This window comes from Aulonocara stuartgranti (assembly GCF_965226115.1).
Source record: "Aulonocara stuartgranti genome assembly, chromosome: 16".
Classification (NCBI taxonomy): Eukaryota; Metazoa; Chordata; class Actinopteri; order Cichliformes; family Cichlidae; genus Aulonocara; species Aulonocara stuartgranti.
In genome coordinates this window covers 2,891,772-2,913,201 of record NC_138952.1, presented here as the reverse complement: position 1 = coordinate 2,913,201, position 21,430 = coordinate 2,891,772, and the positions used below count along the sequence as shown (strand labels likewise).

At 42.3% G+C, this 21,430-nt stretch overlaps 1 protein-coding gene across 2 annotated transcripts in view; it reads right to left on the bottom strand.

The window, feature by feature from the left end:
* Window positions 1-21,430, bottom strand: part of pth2ra (parathyroid hormone 2 receptor a) — an 87,304-nt gene that overhangs the window by 54,241 nt on the left and 11,633 nt on the right. Inside the window, exon 1 of one of the 2 annotated variants that reach the window (XM_082508141.1) lies at window positions 11,185-11,532. The exons of the other annotated variant lie outside the window; for it this stretch is intronic. Within the exon in view, the coding sequence (XP_082364267.1) occupies window positions 11,185-11,271 (87 nt within the window). The 5' untranslated portion in view covers window positions 11,272-11,532. Of the gene's footprint in view, window positions 1-11,184; window positions 11,533-21,430 lie in introns of those variants that run through there. 2 annotated transcript variants of the gene reach the window in all.

Here is a 21,430-nt window from a genome sequence, read left to right as displayed (position 1 = left end):
TTTGTTCACAGCCATTGACATGTCAAAGAGGTTAACACGTGAGGAACGAAATTGTGTTGATATCTGGTGAACGCAGTAACCAGGTCATTGCAGCAGATTTCAATGCAAGACCCCCTACGAGACCACCCATCTCCCATGCTACAGTCAGCAAACTGCTTGCTAAGTTTCGTGAAACTGGTTCAGTGTTGGATTTGCCAAAATGTGGACGCAAGAAAACTGTCACTAATGAAGAAACATCAGTGGCTGTCCTAGCTTCATTCAGCAAGAGCCCACAGCGTAGCACTCGCCGCATGTCACTGGAGAGTGGCATTAGTCGAACATCCCTTCGGCAGATATTAGCTACTCACAGATGGCACCCTTACAAACTCCAGCTACTGCAGCATCTCAACGAGGATGACCCAAATCGGCGCACAGAATTTGCAGAATGGGCAAAACAAAAACTGGAACAGGGCCCTCAGTTCACGCAGAAGATTTTGTTCAGTGATGAGGCAAACTTTTATGTGAATGGTGAAGTTAACAAACAAAACCACCGCTATTGGTCTGACACTAACCCACATTGGATGGATCCTCCAAGACTGTTGGAACAACAAAAGTGATGGTTTGGTGTGGTATATGGGGCACAACGATAGTGGGTCCATTCTTCATCAATGGAAACCTCAAGGCCTCTGGATATTTGAAATTGCTACATGATGATGTGTTTCCCTCTTTATGCACTGAAGCTGGCACGTTCCCTGAGTTTTTCCAGCAAGATGGTGCACCACCACATTATGGGTGCCATAGATGAACAGTTTCCTGGAAAGTGGATTGGTCGTCGTGGGCCAGTTGAATGGCCCCCAAGGTCTCCCGATCTGACCCCGTTAGACTTTTATCTTTGGGGTCATCTGAAGGCAATTGTCTATGGGGTGAAGATACGAGACGTGCAGCACCTGAAACTACGGATACTGGATGCCTGTGCTGGCCTATCATGTGATTTGCTGAGGTCAAATGGCCCAGGATGCGAGTGGGCATTAAGGCATCTGGGAAGGATCTCAGATTATGGCTTTCAGGCCATCCAGCTCTTAATGTTCTTAATTAATAGTTAATGAATAACTAATAGATTTAAACCACATCGATTTTATGGCAATAAAAATAAATTATATTTTCATTATTATTAAGTTAAAGAAAATTATGAGTAAACCAAACTTTAATTTTAACTAAACAATCAGAAAGAGACGTGGAGGGAGAATAGCAGTGGGTTTGGAAGATAAACAGAAATGAGTGTTATATCACCTGAAAATATTGCAGAGAGGTAGAAGATAAATATTGAAGAGCAAAGCCCCCGGGACAGAGCCTCGAGGCACACCACAATAATCTAAATTATACTGATATATATATATATTTATTTGCACAAACTGAACAGCCGGAGAGGTACGAGAAAACCATGCGAGTGACTGTTTATGCCATTAGAGACTAATCTATAGCGGACGGTGTGGTGGGAGAATGTATCAAAAGCTGCAATAAGATCAATGAGATGAGATCCAACCTTGCAAAGCTAGTGTGGGGAGAATTTTGGGTGACATCTCTTCTCATGGAGAGTCCTCGATTCAATTTTTGCCTCACTTTCATCAATCAATGCAGAATTTAAAGCAGATTTTTTGTGGTGCATAAATTCTTGGAGACGAGCAATAATATAGATTCACTCTTCAGCTACTCACACGTTGCCAAAAGTTTAGGCCTTGCATATTTATACATTTAACACTTGGCATGAATGAAAATGAAAAATATATAAAGAATGTGCTGGTGAGATTATTACACTTATGACTTATGAAAAGATGATTCGCCCAAAAACTTAAATCGCCCTTTCTTAACACTGCTTTTCCTAATTTATTTAAATGATTTCTTTCTGTAGAAGTGAAAATGACTGAGATAACAAATGTATTAGAGTTTTTTAATGTAAAACATTTGCATTCCTTTTTCTTTTGCTCTCTCTTTCTGCCACAGCCTTTTTCTTTATGCAAGTCCAACATGCTTTCCATTTTGAGGCTGATACAGAAAATATACAAGTGACCTGGTAAGATTGCTGTCACGATTCTTCCCCAAACGTGACCAGGATTGTTATTCAGACATCATACTCACATGTCAAACTGCTATCAGATTTGCATAACAGGGTGCATGTCTGGAAGTCGATCCAGTCGAGACTGTTTTGTTATAGTTTGGACCAAAGTGAAGAAGTGACCAAAGAGAGAGAGAGCTCTCTCTGAAGTGATGCTTCTGACATGACTAAAACAGGCATATCACTCACACATATTTCCTAAAAGCTTCTTTTAAAACCCCGACATCAGTTTTGATTGACTTCTTATACGAGTCTAAACAAAAAGAAAAATCGATTTTTGCCTTTATTTGCTTTTATATTAACAGTATGCTTGCTTTATTCCTCAAAACGTAAGAAAAGGTCCAGAATCAGTGGATTCCAGTGATTATTTCAGTGATTTTCAATCTTTTTTTGTTTGTTTCTTCTTTTCACATTGATTTCCATATACTTCACTTCCAGTTAATGTCTCATTCCCTCTGACTCCGTACCAGTGCTGAGAGCTCATCGATTTTAATTGCCAACTATCGTGATGGGAAATGTGCGATCGTTGGCAATTAAAATCGACGAGCTCTCAGCACTGGTACAGAGTCAGAGGGAATACCGAGAGTGTAGCCTGATGTGTTTCACCGAATCATGGCTGCACCAGGACATTCCCGATGAGAATGCTTCCGTGGAAGGCTTCCACACTGTTCGGGCGGACAGGGACAGCATCGCTAGCGGTAAGCAGAAAGGAGGTGGGCTTGCTGTTTTAGTTAACAACCGGTGGTGTAACCCTGCCAACATAACAGTCAAAGAAAGGATTTGTTGCCCGGACACTGAACTGTGTGCTGTTGGACTCAGGCCGTATTATTTACCCAGGGAATTCTCTCACGTCATCTTGGTGGCTGTTTATGTTCCCCCCTCTGCTAACCCCACAGCTGCATGTGACACTATCCACTCTGCCATAGCTCGGCTACAGACTCAGCACTCGAGTGCCTTTATTGTGATCTCGGGTGACTTCAACCATGTATCACTGGACAATACACTACCAACATTCAAACAATATGTGGACTGTCCCACCAGGGGAGAGAAAACTTTAGACTTACTGTATGCTAACGTCAAGGATGCCTACAGCTCCTCCTCCCTCCCCCCACTTGGTAGGTCAGATCATAACCTGATTCACCTCACCCCCCGCTATGTGCCAATTGTGAGGAGGGAACCTGTGACCACCAGGACTGTTAGGAGGTGGTCAGAGGAGGCCTTAGCAGAACTACAGGGCTGTTTCGAGGTGACCGACTGGGAAACACTCTGTGAGCCTCACGCCGAGGACATCAATGGGCTTACTGAGTGTATCACAGGCTACATAACTTTCTGCACCGACTCCATTGTTCCAGCTCAGACTGTTCATTGTTACCCAAATAACAAGCCGTGGGTGACTAAGGACATCAAAGCCCTCCTCAACAACAAGAAGAGGGCTTTCAGAGGGGGCAACAAAGAGGAGGTGAGGAAGATCCAGGTGTTACTAAAGGACAAGATCAGAGAGGCTAAGGACAATTACAGGAGGAAGCTGGAGTGGAAACTCCAGCAGAACAGCATGAGAGAGGTGTGGAGGGGCATGAAGACCATCACTGGATTCAGGCCAACCAACAGCAGGGGAGCTGAGGGAGGTGAGAATAGAGCCGACGAGTTGAATCTGTTTTTCAATAGATTCGACACCACAGTGTCTGCTCCCACCCCCACAACCTCACCTGCAGTCAGCCTGGAATCCAGAGCCACACCACTGTGCCAGCCTCTCTCTTCACATGTTGCCTCCTGTGAGATTCCTGACACCCCTCCCCCACCCATCACCTTCACTCAATACCAGGTTGAGATGCAAATGAGGAGACTTCACTCAGGCAAGTCTGCTGGACCAGACGGAGTGAGTCCCCTTGTCCTCAAGGCCTGTGCCCCCCAGCTGTGTGGAGTCTTTCATAAACTGTTTATGCTGAGTCTGAGTCTGCAGAGGGTCCCGGTGATGTGGAAGACATCATGCCTCGTCCCTGTACCAAAGACGCCTCGTCCCAGTGGCCCCCAGGATTATAGGCCCGTGGCACTGACCTCCCACATCATGAAGACCCTGGAAAGGCTCATCCTGGACCAGCTGCGACCCATAGTAAGACCACATCTGGATCCCCTTCAGTTCGCTTATCAGCCTCGTCTCGGAACAGAGGACGCCATCATCTACCTGCTCAATCGTGTCTACACCCATCTGGACCAGCCAGCGAGCACTGTGAGGGTCATGTTTTTTTACTTTTCCAGTGCTTTCAACACCATCAGGCCGACCCTCCTGGGTGATAAGTTAGCAGCGATGCAGGTGGATGCTTCTCTGGTGTCCTGGATTGTTGATTACCTGACAGGAAGACCACAATATGTACGTCTCCCACAGTGTGTGTCTGACAAGGTGATTAGCAACACAGGGGCACCACAGGGGACTGTCCTCTCCCCCTTCCTCTTCACCCTCTACACCACAGACTTCAGCCACTGCACAGAGACCTGCCATCTTCAGAAGTTTTCTGATGACTCTGCGGTGGTTGGATGCATCAGCAGGGATGATGAGACAGAGTACCGGGCTGTGGTCGACTCCTTTGTCACGTGGTGTGAGCAGAATCATCTGCAGCTCAACGTGGCAAAGACCAAGGAACTGATCGTGGACTTCAGGAAGACCAGGAAACACTTGACCCCTGTTTCAATTCAGGGGGTCAGTGTTGACATTGTGGAGGACTATAAATACCTTGGAGTACACATTGACAATAAACTGGACTGGGCTAAAAACACCACAGCACTTTACAGGAAGGGCCAGAGTCGTCTCTATTTTTTGAGGCGACTGAGGTCCTTCAACATCTGCCAGAAAATGCTCAGGATTTTCTATGAGTCTGTTGTGGCCAGTGCGATCCTCTATGCTGTTGCATGCTGGGGGAGCAGGCTGAGGGTCGCAGATGCCAACAGACTTAATAAACTAATCCGTAAGGCCAGCAATGTTGTGGGGATGGAGCTGGACTCCCTCAAGGTGGTGTCGGAGAGGCGGATGCTGTCCAAGATAAAGACAATGTTGGATAACACCTCCCACCCACTCCATGACATGTTGGTCAGTCACAGGAGCTCGTTCAGTGAGAGACTGAGATTACCGAAAAGCACCACTGAACGACACAGGAAATCATTCCTGCCTGTGGCTCCCTGTACAACGCATCCACTTAACACACTGTTTGCTGCTACAACTACACATGTTTCTTTTCCAACTATTTATTTATGAGTGACTTATGTATGTATGTATGTATGTATGTATGTATGTATATATATGTATATATTGTACTATTCTTAGTTAGTGTATTGTCTGTCTTGTCTTAATGTTGGTTTAAAATGGAGCACTGTAACAAAAAATAATTTCCCCCAGGGATCAATAAAGTATTCTGATTCTGATTCTGATTTCTACGGAGCCCCGCAGGCGACATGGGAGAAAAAAAAATTAAGATGGACTTTTGCGAGATCTCACAAAACAAACTCGGGATCTCGCAAAACTAACTCGAGATCTCGCAAAAGTTTTAGCCGCAATCTTCGGATGCCGGCTTGAAGCCAACCAGGAGGTCGAGGCACGATGTGCCGGGAAAGCGGTGCTCCTCCCGGCTGTAGTAGGTCTCGACCTCCCGTTAGCTTCGAGCTAACGGGAGGTCGAAGGCCGAAGAATGCGGCTAAAACTTTTGCGAGATCTCGCAAAAGTCCATCTTAAGTTTTTTTCTCCCATGTCCCCTGCAGGCTCCGTACATTTCCACTCTCATAATTTGCTTCACTTCTTACAGAAATCTAAGACCTCTCAGATGTACTCCTCAAGCTTTTAACATCCTTTTATGTGATTATTCCAGTTTTCCAAACCCAAGCCTGACATTCACTGAAAATCTAAAAAAAAGACATCATTACAGCTTTAAGCCATCTCACAGCCTCTCCAGGAAAATAACAGTGTGGTTATTGTACCATGTCAAGCTTACAAACCCATGTACGATCATATATCCAACAGCCCATTAAGCAGAAGAATCAAACACGGTTAATATTCTTTGCAGATCATGTTTAAGATGTCTGTGTTTCAGATTTGAAGCCTTAACATTTCCCAGTAGAGTTAATTATAGTTAACATACTTTCAGAAATATGTTAAAGCTCCATCTGGAGTGTGGTAGGAAACTTGGACTTACTCTTAATTTATGCATGTCTACTGGTGCAACTAAAACTGAGCCAATCATGTTGAACTATATCCAGCAACAGTTACTTTTACTTAAAGGCTGGAAAAGGAAGAAATTACAAGCAGCTACATGGGGAGGTCAATACAGCATAGTATTGCAATATTTTGTGCGCCAATATTGTATTGATACAGGAACATGAAATATTCAAATTTAATTAAAAAAACTGAAATACTTGAACCATGAATACCATGAACAAGAGAGCTCATGTTGCCTGATCGGAGGCAACCGAAACAGGTCTCTCGTATAAATAACACATTAAGTCATAGTGGGATTACTTTTATCAAGGTAAATTTACATAAATAAAGGTTGAATTAAAAAACATTCTGCAGGTTTGGACTGAATGCAGTCCCTCTAAGAGAGGTTGGTGAAGGTTTGCAAATAATTGCTATCTAATTTATAAATCCAGAAAGATTCAGTCTGAGTCTTTCTCAATGAGCACAACTGGAGGGGATTCAACACAGCTGGCTGCCAGTCAAACAGGAAGGTTGCTGTAGACAGAAACATGTGATTTACAATGATTTATCTCAGTTAACTGCTGTATTTTCAGAAAAATATTGCATTTAATTGCTAACTTGATCCCATTCAGATGCAGAAAGACTCCAACTTACAGCAGCATTTGTGGCATTTTCACCACATTTTTTCATTTTGCAGCAAAAAAAATAACTGTAGAGACAAAACTTACAGATTTTACTGGATAAAACAGATACTGAAAAAGTTTAACTTTGAGTTCATAATTTGGTGATAAGTCACATATATATATATATATATATATATATATATATAGTCCCCGTGGTAATCAGAGCACTAGGTGCGGTGACTCCCAAGCTAGGCGAGTGGCTCCAGCAGATCCTGGGAATAACATCGGAGATCTCTGTCCAGAAGAGCGCAGTCCTGGGAACAGCTAAGATACTGCAGGACCCTCAAGCTCCCAGGCCTCTGGTAGAGGACCCGAGCTTGAAGGATAAACCGCAGGCAGGGGCGTGCTGGGTGTTTGTTTTTTATATTATTTTTTATTGCAACACTCGGCATATCGTAAAATTATTAGCTGTTAGCTGTTTTGCTGTTGCACATGCTGTCCACCAGAGGGCACACCTATTTTGAACCACAAAATGATAAGGACATGTGTGTTACATCTGTTAGAAAGGGAAAATTTGTTTTTAACATCAGCAGATATCAGTATTTTATGTCATCAGACTCTACGGTCAGGGTGGGTGTTTAGCTTTCCCTTCTGGGTGCGGCCCTCCACGGCTGTCGCAGTTTCTAATGCAGCACCTTGGGGAAAATTAATTGTCTGCTCTGCCGGATATAAACAGCGCTACAAATAAAGCTTGAGTCATAGGTGTAGATAATCCCAGTATGAATGAATAACTGGTTGAAACTCTTCTAGCAGCGATAACCTCAAAAAAAGCACTTCCTGTTGTAGCAGCTTATACCTTCAAAACCTTTTAGAGCCATTTTGGACCATAATTGCTTCAACAGAGCTCAGGTGGGGATTTTTGACGTCATTTCACAGTATCTCTACATCTATTCTATTTCTTGTACAAGCAGCTCTCCTGATACTTAAAGCCCTTACCCAACCCTTCTTTTTTCACCTTGGAGAATAATATGTCCTGTGTTACAGTTGAATCATCATAACTGGGCCCCAGCTTTGTCAAAGGTAGCCACAGTACTAAATCAGCTCCCATTCATAGACAGATTTTCTAAATAGAAGGTGTCTGTGTCCCACACCTGAAGGCTTGTTCCATTAATTGGACTCCAGATTTACACCTTCCTGAGCCAAACAACCCAGCCTAAGCCCAGCCATCTCACTGAGGGTGGTTAGCTGGTACACAGCAGATGTTTGACTTTCAGTCTTGGGATAAATAATTATAGTGCCAGGCATCAGAATCAGTTCATTAAGTACATTTAAACCCCTGAAACTTCCTTCGTGGATCCTTTGTTAGATGCAGAAAGGAGCTCTCTTCTTTATTTCATACCCTAAAACTTCCCAGCGGGTCAGTGTGTTATTTTTAAAACTAAGGTAAACTGAAGCTGCTGTTTAATATGTGCACGCTTTATTTGATGTTGCAAATCAGGCTGACGTGTTCATCACTGACTCAGAGTTCAGCCAGTGAGCCTTGGTAGGCTTTACCTAATCTGACTCCAGACTCTGAATTAATCCCCACAATTTGTCCAACAATACAAAGAGATCTGACGTTGAACCCACTGATGAAACAGTTGAAGTAAAGGTTAATCTGTGGGATTAAGAGTGAAAGGTGTTATCGTCACACATCTTTGTCTTAGCCAGCTAAATATCTCTCTTCATGGAAAAAATGCATGTAAACCTGATGGCAGACATGGATGAAATTAAAGCAGCTGTACAGGAAGAAGATTGCACTTCACTTGCAAACTGAAGCAAAGACTTGAGTCTGATTAGCAGGCAACAGCCTGGAAAATGTATTTAAAAAAACACCTTTTTTTAAATACAATACTGACAAATTAAAGGAGGAGTAGCATCTGTCAGTGAAGCAAAAACCAAACAATCCCAACTTTCAATGACTCATATTTCAACATTTGAATCTATATGGCCGGCACTATTCATTATTCCATTATTGCTATTTGATATTCATATTATGAAATGATGCCTTGGCATCAGAAATGTTATTTTCTAGTTTTTATGTACACTCAGATCCTTCATCATCACAGAGGATCCAGTGCTGAAGCCGCTGTCCGTGGTGCTGTTAATGCAGGAACACTCTCCTGCCCTCGACAAGCTTATGCTTCACTATAAACAACTGGGACTCATCAGTGACTAATAGTACATCAAGTCTGGTGATTCATGTGTCAATTTTTTAGTCAGCCCAGCTTCGGGTTACATGCAAAATACTATATTCACATGCATCATCTTATTTAAAAAAAACAACAACAACAATTTAAGACAAATAATCTAAACTCAAACATACTGGTCTTGTTCCTAGGAGGCATTCAGTTTGGTTTTGCTTCATTACTTAAAAAAGTGAGGCTTAACAAACCCATCACAATGTGATCTGAAAGGCAGCTGATGGTTATTTTAGAACACAAAACTTATCAGATGTGGAACAAACTGCTCCTAGCAAGTTAAGCTCATAACAAATGCATCGCCTCCATCTGCTGTGCTGATATTGATATTGATTTTATGATGAAATGTGGAGTGTGCGTGCGTGCGTACCTGTGTGGTCGCAAAAATCTACAGCACAAAATAACAAAATAAATGACTTATACACTTATACTGTTATATCTATCTATCGCTCGTTGTTGACTCCTATCGTACACACACACACACACACACACATTCATTCATATATATATATATATAGGGGAGACCGGGGATAGTTGTAACGTGGGTTAGTTGTAACACTTCCAATTTCTCCAATCAGGGCTACGTTTCAAATGATGTGACTCATCCTGTGCATGCCCAACTCAGTTCTGCTATCACATGTGAAAAATCAGCACATTTTGTCAAACACAGACAATTTAACATGAAAAAAAAGTAATTTGTATGCCAAAAAGTAAGTTTTTCTACTTTATTTCAATGTTTAATAGCATTATCTGCTTTGCAGTTAAACTCATCAAACCTAAATTATGTTATTTGTATGTCTATGGGGATATATTCTGTGTAAGTCTTTAGTGCTAATGTTTTAGCCGTTGGCTGTAATGTTAGCTAGTTCATGGCTATAGGAGTCTGGGTCAGTTGTAACAGCAACAGTCTGGGTTAGTTGTAACAATAATGCAGATGTTACAACTTACCACACTTTTACTTTAACTTATATTAAACAAGTTTGTGAACGACATCAGCAGAGAGAGGTTCACTGGTCACTTTTGTATATGCGGTTAATGCCATTGGCAACACAATTCCTCCACTGTTTGTGTTCCAACACATACATTATGCAGACCACTGTGTCAGAGATGGACCAGTAGGAAGTACTGGTAGTGGAAATAAATCAGGATGGGTGCAAGAAACAGATTTCCTCATCTTTCTGAAGCACTTTGCAAACCACACCAAGGTAAGCCATGATAAAAAGTAATGGAATTGCGATGCTGGTGAACAACTACATTTTTTCAGCTTCATTGTTATGTTCAAAATTGGTGCAAGAGTTGTAGGTTATAATGCCCACTGAGCCAATGAGGCCAAACTCAATGAAGACCAATCAAAATTAATGAAATATTCAGTTGCAGAAAATTCCATAATTTGTCTTTTTTGGGGGGTTGGAATATGTTCAAAAGCTAGATTTCTGCATTCTGTCACACACACACACAGCTACATAAATGGCTCTAAGTGCATTCATGTGTTGAATAAACAAAGATTACATGTTAATGTTTCGTTAGTACCCTTATTTCATTGTGTTACATTTCACCCCAGGATATGTTACAACTAACCCAGACTATGGGGTTAATTGTAACATTTCACTCTTCGTGTTTGAGGCCATACCATGCAATGGGTAATTGTGCTGCAGAGAAAATAGCTGCACTATTTAATAGCAGAGACATGTAAATACTTTGCATTACATTTTGAATCCACTACCTTAAAAGAGCTCCAATTTACAGACAGAAATGTCAAAAATGTTACAACTATCCCCGGTCTCCCCTATATATATATATATAACAGAAAAATGCGCACATGCACTATACTTGCATACATGGCTGGTGTTCTTTAGATTGCCTGCTGTGTCTGCACACAGGGGAAATGATGCATGGTGCTGGTCTAACATTATATAATGACAGTTTATATTCTCATGTTTCTGTCGAGCCTCTTTGGGCTCAATGGGGGAAACAATTGCTCAAAAATATGACTTTAGCAGCACAAACATGCCGCGTGCTGTGGCGCGTGCCCAGCATAACGTTTCTTACCTGTGCGTCAACCACAAGCCAACACAGGAAAAAGTTTGGGACTAATATCCATAAGAGAAAATTCATAGTTCGTCGATCTGCCTTCATCCCCGGCAGTGTGAAGAGAACACCAGGTTAAATAGTTAATTGTAAATCCGGCTTTCTTTCTTCACACCGGAGTATTTCGGGAAAGTTTAACCCAAGTTGTGGTCAAAACCTGAGCCGTCCGCGCAGTGGAAACGACAGCGGTAGTGGACAAAATCCCACGTTTCCCCACTCGGGAAATCCTGTCGTGCACCCATGAATGTTTCCAAAAAGGACTCAGAAATCACCACGGAGTCATCCCGGGCATAATCCTGGAGGAGCGGTGCAGACTAGTGATGGGTCGTTCGCGAACGAAATGGCTCTTAGATCCGACTCTTTGACGTGAACGACGCGAGCCGGCTCCTTATCGCGAGCCGTCACGTGGTTTTTTTTTTTTTTTTTCTTCTTTCTCTCAGCCTCTCTCTCGCACTTTTTTCCCGCTTCACTCTGCACGCGGGCCTTGTGCTTTACGCTGGGCAGAGGGGGGAGGGGCGGTAGTTACACTCAGTAGCACAGGAACAGAGCCAGAGAGAGAGAAAGAGAGGCAGGGACAACAACATTAGAAAGGTATAGTAATCATCCACAACTATTTTCGGTTGCAGATGATAAAGGATTGAGAAAGTTTATTCATGCAGGTCCATATGACAGAGAATATGCATGTTCTTTTAGTTTTCATATTATAATTTATATTTAATTGTGTTGTGGTTTGCAGTGTTTTGTGTTCTTTTCACTTTAAATTTGTGAAAGGAAAAAGCTGAAAATTTAAATAGTTAAAACTTGAAATGTGAATAGTTGATTTTTGTATTATATGATTTATTTATTACATTTTATGTGGAGTGAATAAATAAAAGTATATTTACGGTGGCCCCTAGAGACAAAGCACGAACTCTGAAGCATGTACAAACTCCAAAACACGTAAAAACACGTACAAACTCCAAAACACGTAAAAACTCCAAAACATGTAAAAACACGTACAAACTCCGAAGCACGTAAAAACTCAGAAGCATATAAAAACTCAGAAGCACATAAAAACTCAAAACACGTACAAAAGACAACAGAAGTGCTCCAGGATGCTGGGCGCAGTGTTGAGCCTTTGTTATCTTGTGGCTACACAAGCCAGCAAGTACCAACGACCGGATTTGGTGTGTGGTAATAACAGGTAAATGAACTTTTTTTTTTAATTATTTGAATATATATATGAGTGCCTGTGTATAAATACACAAACAATACACACATGCTTTCAATTGTGTAATTTAAGTGATCTAGTAGCTCTGCTTTGGAAGTTCAGTTCATGCTAGAAATGTGTTTTGGAGTTTGTACGTGTTTTGTCTCTAGGGGCCACCGCATATATTTATATATAAACATATATAAATAAAACCACTTGTTTTTACGTTAGTAATTCCTTTTGTGCATAATTTTATATTATTGTTAATAATAAATTAATTAAAGCAACAAAACAACCTGAAGAGCCGGTTCGGAGCCGAAAGAGCCGGTTCTTTTTAGTGAGCCGAACCGAAAGAGCCGGCTCTCTAAAAAGAGCCGGAAATCCCATCACTAGTGCAGACACCCGAGATTCCCGTTAAGTCTGTGATGTGACGCTCAAGCACAGCACGCAGCGCCCGACGTGTGAGCCGGGGGGGGAGAGGTGGGGTTCATGTACAAGTGGTGTCATTCCGAAACATCCTCTGTCGTAAACACGCACAGCAAGGAGATGTTTTCCTTCTCCTCGCGCACTGATTCAGTGCCCTGGGTAGGAGCAGTGCCGCTGATTGCTTACAAGGGCGTGGGTTTGGTGTCAACACTGGAGGGCATTCATTAGGCGGGCAAACTTCAGATCCTTCCCCAGGAAACACCGAGCATTAAACAGGGAATGCTCTGCGTCACTTTGTGCCAGATTTTGGTGAAAAAGCTTAAATTCTGTAAAAATGCAGAAATATGGAAAACTGTTCTAATTCAATATAACTTACTGCTATCATACAAAATCATCGTAACGCGTGATTTTGTATGAAAGGCTGGAAAATAAAGTGTTGCTAGAAAGAAGCGGCTAGGTTAATCGGCAGCTACTAAATTATGAAAGAATTTCAAAATAATGTTCACGGTGTAAAAATGTTAATAATGTGTGTAATATCAGAAAATCTGGAGAAATCTCTGTGCAAAGCCACGACTGATGAATCTTTCATCAGCCTGAACCTTGACCTTAAAAAACCACATTTTCTCAGTTTAAATTTGATGTGTTTGTCATTTTCCACTATGAAAATCATTCTTTAAATTATTTAAATTTTACACATCATGCCAACTTTTTTGGAATTACTACTAGACTGACCCCCTATGATAACTGCAGGGGTTCGGTGTGACAGGCCTTGTGTGTTCAACATAAATCATGACTGTGGGGAGGAAACAAACTAAAAACTTAATTGTATTGTTTTGCATTTATAATTAGATTGCATCATATTTTAGAGCAGAGCTACAGATTAAAAATGCCCAAGGCGAAGCGGTCAAAGTCTGGCTGTACTTCACAGCAAAAGATGCAAACTCAGCAGCAACAAGTGCTTTAAGCTGATACTGTGATGCTGTCAAAGGAGGTAACACCTCGAATCCGATGAAACACCTGGCGACGCATAGCGTTTTTTAAAAGCCGAGAAATGCACCGTATTTGATTTCTTGCTGCGAGACCTCACACCGAGCACATCTACTGCGGGTGTGGTGCCTGTTATCGGACCGGAGTTAGCAACATCCCCCAAGAATCTGAAGAGGAGAGTCCTGGCCCCTAGCCCTGCCAGTGTAGCAGAAATGATGAGGATGATGATGCAGCAGCCGTTCTTCTCTGCGTGAGTAGCTTAATGTTGTCCGTGTGTAATTTACGTTGAGTAGGCTAACCACGTGATTACATTAATGCATGTAAGGTGAACTAGCAAACATCATCATAGCTACATGCGGCTGTCTTCTTGTTTGATGGCAGATACTCCCTTCACCCTGGCCAAAAAGGCTAAAATGACCAAAGAAAAAGTGGAAAACAGTTAAACATGAGAGGTTTTTGGACAAAAATTGGTGTTTTTTCCATTGTTTAAGCACTGCTTCCAGCCAAGAGTGATACCATATATGCCCCATAGCTGCAGAAAAGGCTAACATTGTTATCTTTTTACAAAAAAACAGCTAAACATGAGAGGTTTTTGGACAAAGTGTGTGTTCTCCATTCTTTAAGCACCAGTTCGAGCTCCGCTTAAGCACCGGCACCGTTTCAAAAGTACCAGTTTGGTACTGGTATTGGATAAAACCTAAACGATACCCATCCCTAGTCAGGGCTGAGATCAGGTTCAAAGAGTAAGTAAATATTATATTTAACTGGCAGCAACACTTCTTTTAAAGAAACTTATTTGGATTTGAAAGGGGGAAAGAAATGCCTTTAGAGTGTGTGTGTGTGTGTGTGCGTGCGTGCGTGCGTGCGCGCACACACACACACACAATTACCACACACGCTCACACTTTTTATTCATATTTTGGGAGATAAAAACAGAACTGAAGAACAGGAGACCCACCCATGTCAAACGCATAATTTCCTTTGTGAGTCACGTTAGAGATGTTTCATCATCAAACAAACAAAAAAAAACCAAACATCTAAACAAAAGTCGTCTGTCTGAATTTGAAATGTCTGAAAATCTGGCACATCTCAGTTTTAGTTTCATCACAAACTAAAGTAGCTTTTGTGTTTTACAGAGTGAGGAAAAGTAACACATCACACCCATCCGTCTTTATTACTCGTCTTTGTCCTGTCTCCCTCCCCTCACCCAGCCGGTCGTAGCAGATGGCCCCGCCCCTCGCTGAGCCTCGTTCTGCTGAAGGGTTCTTGCTGTAAAAAGGGAGTTTTTCCTTCCCACTGTCACCAAAGCATTTGCTCAAACAGGGTCATCTGATTGTTGGGTTTTATCTGTTTTCTCTGTATTACTCCGGGTCTTTACCTTAGATTCTAAGGCTTAGAATATAAAGCACCCAAGGTGACTGGGATTTGGCACTATATAAATAAAATTAAATGCAATTTACAGACCTCCCTCTCCACAGACACCTCCTCACTCCAGGGAGTCTGGGACGGATGGTTCGGATGCCCAGACCGCCTCAGCTGGCTACTTTTGATGTTGAGGAGTAGCAACTGTTGAGCCTTCTCACAAAAGATGGAGCTACTCATTCTGTTAGTCACCACCCACAGTTGATGGTCATAAGGTGAAGGTGGGAATCTAGATGGGCCAGTAAATGAAAAGCTTTGCTTTCATGCTCAGCTCTCTCTCAAAGCATAACAGACCCGTATAGTATGTGAATCACTCCACTCCTCTCACTCAGACTACACCCCGAGATACTTACACCCCTCCACATGTGGCAGCTCCTCCTCAGCCTTTTACATCTGAGAGCCTTAGCATCAGATTTAGAGGTGTTAGCTCCCATTTGTGTTCTGGCTACAACAGTACAGGGACTGATACTCAATACTCACAAAGCACCAGAAACTACCAAAGAAACTGCATTGATTTAAAACAATTGTATCTATAAACTCAACAAGGAAAATATTCAAGGCAGTCGCCCCATTTTCCCATAGACGTCTGAGGAGTATTACCATTTTTGGCAAGTAGAGGCGTCGGCTCCTACTGACCATAAATGCTGATTTAACTCTTACTCCTATAAAGACAGCTATAATTTGACAACTTCCACAGTAGCCTTATTGAAACCTCAGAATATATCAGTAAAGACGTGGTTTAATGACTATTGGAATAGTTTCTGGGGGTTTTAAGGGCAATTACCTTGTTAAAGACCTTCCTCACTAACTGCTGATGAACTATGACAATATGCACTCAGTTCTGAAATGAGCTTCCACGGTTGCTTCTTCTGAGAGGTAAAAAGTGGTAATGTTTGCCTTTGTACAGGGAGGGGAGGCTGTCACAGAGGTCACCGGGCTGGCCTCAGCGGAGCAGGTATGACAAGTGAGGCACGTCAGTTTTGCTTGAAATAACAAAATGATAATATATTTGAATATGAAGGCTCCTTACAGAACACATTTGTCCTTGAACAGTATTTGGGACGTTTGACATTAAAATATCTGCCTGTTGTTGTTCTTACTGGTATTTTTAAAAGAGAAAATCTTTGCAAAGAGGATGGACAACAGAATTTTAGAGCTGTAAGAGATTTTTCTGCTCAGAGCCGGCTCTCAAGGTCTCTGTCAGGAGTCTGTCTACTTTTAGGAAGACAGACACTGGCCTTGCTTACACAACATTCCTCCTCTTTCTAATAGATTAAAGGTGAAGGAGCTGTGTTAGCCCTCTGTGAAATGATGAGAAGACGAGGATAAAATGTAGACGCGCACTCCAGTACACGACCTTCACAGCTAGTAGCCGCACATAATACGAACACATGGGGTCATCTCTGTTCTCCTCGATGATGAGCTTTCTGCAGACCTGAATCTGCCGGGTGCCGTCAGACTTCAGGAGTGAATCCAGGCTGTGCAGGATGTCTTTCTGTTATCTGGATTCACTTAGTAGCAGAGCGTTAAAGAGCTGTATGGATGTTGTTCAGCAAGACTGGAAACAACACTCTGCATTGTTAACATTTAGCTGATTTGCAGCCAGGAAAGAAAGCTGGAAGAAATGCTGACTCTAGAAGTTAGAAGTTACCAGTGAGACACAGGAGAACCTGATGGATTGTAACTGTGACTCCATTACAATGATTTTAACATAGTTAAAGGATACGGTCTCTGTAGTTTGGATGAGTTCAAGCCCTGCTCCCGTCTCCAGCCTCTGATCTGACAACATTTCTGCAACACTGAGTGTTGCACAACCAAGTGTCTGGAGATTTTTTAAGAAGTCTGTGCAACAATTTCTGTTTCATCACTTTCTAGCTCACGTTGAGCCGTGTCTGTCTTTCTGTCATAAGTTGGCTGTGTGAGCTGCTTATTATGGACCCAAATGCAAAGCACAGGAGGCAGGAGTCACATTCAATATGAGCGTTTAATGCTGATTAGTCCAAAAACACAGGAACAAACAGGAAATAGAGCAAAGAAATACTAAACACTGGAAATCCCCAGGGAATACAGATTCACCGGAAAACTTAGAGCAAGGAAACACAGAGCTTTATGAGGGACGATGTAACAATGAGCTCGGGGAGACAGAGACAGCATATACCGGGGGTGTCGAACCTCAGTCCTTGAGTGCCCTGAAACTTTTCCATGTGTCCCTGCTGCAAGGCACTTGAATAAAATTTGTAAGTCATTAGCAAGACTTGACTGCATGCCGAGGTGGCAACCCCTAACCCCTAACAACCCCTAACCCTACTCACATAAATGCAAATAAAAGCGTACGTTTAAAAACAAAAAAGTACTTCTAAAACTACTTTTATTGTGCCACGCTCATTCACTCTTGAGCTGCTGTAACATGAATCAAATAGCTGAATTGCCACCTCAGCATGTCTTGCTAATGACCTACTGAACTTTATTCAGGTGTGTTGCAGCAGGCACACATGGAAAAGTTTCAGGACACCGGCCCTCGAGGACTGGAGTTTGACACCCGTGGCATATACACTCACAGCAGAACAAGGGGTGAGATACCAGGCGGTTGCACAAGTGGAGACAACAGACATAATGGCAGGGAGAAATAAACTCAAAACAGGAAGACACAACCGAACAGGAAACTAAGAATCAACTCGACACAGAGGAGGACAAAGGACGAGCAGAGATGGGACAGAAGAGAAGGAAATGCAAAAGAGTATCAGGGGCTGAGTCTGTGACCCAGCATTTTCAGTTTGTTTTGATCTATTTGTGATATTTTGAAGATGACGTCAAGTTTTAGGATTATTATTAGTTTGCCTCAAGTTTTAGTCTCGGTTATGTTTCGCCCAGGCCTTCTGTGTTGTCATTTCTACGTCTCTCCATGTTTCCTGTTTTATTTATTTTGAAAGTCTTGTGTTTCTTTGTTCAGTGTGTTTAGTTTTACTCTTCCCCGTTATGTCCATTTGTGTCAGCTGTTTCCCCTGATCACCTGCTGTGTGTATGTAGTCTCTGTGTTTTCAGTCTTAGTCAGGTCGTCTGTTTTCCTCCCTTCATGTCACGTCTAACGTTCAGGTACTTCATGTTCTTGTTCATGTGTTTTCCCATAGTTTCCCGCATGCTCCTGCTCTGAATAATGTTCATGTCTTTTACATAGTCATCAGTCTAGTTTTTCCCAGTTTAGGTTTTAGTTTTAGTCGTTGCCATTGTTCAATGTTGCCTTATTTTGTATTCATGTTTTCCGGCCCAAATAAACAGCTCGCTTTTTGTTATACTCTGTTTTTCTCCCGTGTCCGACTTCAAACACACCTGCCCGTCCAAACCAAGACAAAAAGATCTAAACGTGAACTGAAACTAACAGTAACTGAGGACTCGAAGTACGGTGGAATATCCAATTGAAGACTTACTGGATATTTATCCTCCGCCGGGAAATTTACACCGTAGTTAAGTCATGACCATAAACCTCTCTGAAACCATACGGCGGGACCTGGCATGCACCTCTCTGGAAATGTAACTACACTTTAACTCAACGCAGCCCAAAACTATTGTGGTTAGCCCACCAACTTTTTTTTGCCACAGTTTTTGACTGAACATATCAGATAAAAGGAAACTAAACACTGGGTATCTATGAAATACAGAAACCCAACCCAAGAACAAGCCAAAATAATGAAACATGAACATAAATCACTTCTCCAAACCCAAAAGGAATAATCCACCAACAGAAACTCGCCACACTCTCATATTTTAGCGTTGTGCTGACAGCGCAGGAAGGCGGCGTCCCCATTCACACCGTGGAACATGAATTTGAGAGACAGCTTGACAGCTTTTTCTATTTCTGTGCCATTACGTCTGCACTCTAATCAGATTGTGAATTAAGAGGGGATGAGAGTGGATGGCACCTGTTTTATCTGCACAAATTGTCTTGCTCTGCCAGAAGCAATTTTGTGTGAAAACCCAAGCCTGTTCACCTGCTCTTTAAAAGGTCTACGACTGTTTATAAAGCAAATCAAAAGTGAGAGAACAATGCACACGTGGGCAGAGCCTGCCTGGTGACTCATTAATGAGCTGATGCATTTAGCGCATACTCCAGGACATCACACTGTGAACGGCATCCTGTTCAGATGGTAACTGCTGATGGCGTGCAGCTGTCAAATTGACATTTGTTGGCCAGCATTAACCTAAACTGAAATGTCTGTAAAATAAACCACTTTACAACCTTGTGCTAGCAGTGTAACCACAGAGAGGAGGGACGGGGAGAGGCAGAGAGGGAATTAGTGTGTCATTCAAACATTTTCTGAATGTATTTTCACAGAAATAGAAATATCCTGTGTGCACTCAGTGTGTCCTCTCTGATAAACTGTTATAATAGGCTGTGATTACAGGGTGATTTTACATTGAAGCACTGATTGTTTGGGGATTTTTTTGTTTTCTCTGCTCAATAAGTGGAAAAGGTCGTCTTTAGCCATCCTTGAAGGGGTGCTTTGACGGTGCTGGTGTCATATCCTTGTCACGACCCTTGCTGACACCTAAAGTGTCTAAATAACTCCTAGAAAACCTAAGATCTAAAGTCACTCTATGCTTTTTTCATTTTTAAAACACAGCGAGCTGTAAAAACTTATATTTGGACATTTCAGGCAAAGCTCAGTGAAGTGCTGCAACTTTTAAAAAAATATTTGGAATTGATTTTTGTGCCTTAAAACTGTCAAAAATGACTTTAAATTTACAGTCAAAGCCAGTCGCTGTGTCTGAGATCACTCACTATGTATTCAAAGGTACAGCAACACTTCTGTTTCTGTTTGGTGGAGACATTTCATCCGAGAGGCTCCAAGCTGTGCAGAGTCCCAGGTATTAAACCACTCAGACCTACTGTGAAGGGAACCGTAGGTGGCAGATCTGTTAAGTAGGTCGTTCACAGGAGAGACTGATGACCTCTTTTACTCTTTCAACATCCTTGACAGAGTGATCTGTAAACCAAACGATACTTTACACGGGAGGATAAATAAAAGTACTTGAAGGCTGTGAGGAAAATTATGTTTTCAGTATCTTTGTTTTCCTGTTTCTGTTGCAGACGACATATTAAGCTGGTTAAATAAGCATTGAACTTTTTTCCAGTAGCTGTTCACGGCGTTCTCAGTTTTCCTAACAAGTGAAGAATCTCTGATTTGATCCTGGGATAGATTCAAATTCTTTTGTGGGGTGTTGGTGGTGTCAAGAAGAGCATGTGGTGTAAAAATCTGCCAAATCAACCATGTGGAGCTCCCTGCTGTGCTGACCTTTTATGAATAATCAAACTTAACTTGTACCAGGATGGTGGGAAGAAAAAGAAAATTGAGAAGCAAAGGAACAGCTCAGCATATGACATTATGTGCAACATTATGTAGTGGAGGGAGTGCTGTGGCATACACGTATGACTGCCAGTGGAACAGCTTCACTGTTGTTTATTGATGATGTGACTGATGGAAGCAGCAGGATGTACTCTGAGGTGCACATGGCTGTACTCTGCTCAGATTTCAGACAAATGCTGAGAAGATGCTGCTTCACAGTGCAAGATGTCAAGGACCCAAAGCAAACTGCAAACACTGCCTGGCAGAGCATCTTAAGGGAGGAAATGGTGCACTTCAAGTGTTAAAAACAGGGTTTCCACCTTAAATGATGCTAGTTTGTTTAGCTAATAATATAGCTATATGATAGATCCAAGAATTGATTCATGAATCTGGTGAGCAGGGTCAACTATCCCAGCTGTCATGGGGCGAGAGGCGGGGTACACCCTGACAGGTCGGCAGTCTGTTGCAGGTCTAACGCAGAGACAGACAACCATTCACACTCACATTCACACCTATGGGCAATTCAGACTCACCAGTCACCCTAACCCCACTAACTGCACGTCTTTGGACTCTGGGAGGAAGCCAAAGAAGCTGGAGAGAACTCACACAGAGGGGAGAACACGTAACGCTAAAGTCTTGAAGCTCTGCACTTCTCGTCTTTGTTCAGAAACTGATGGACCCAACCATGGATCAGCACTTTGCTCTACATGGGATGAAACATCCGTGACTACCAGCAGCTCTTGACAGCTCTGATGCTTTGATGTCAAGGGGTCAGGGTTCAGGAGACAACTTGACTTCCTTTAATGATGACTTCCCCTCCTCCCCTAAGAGGATCGCAGCC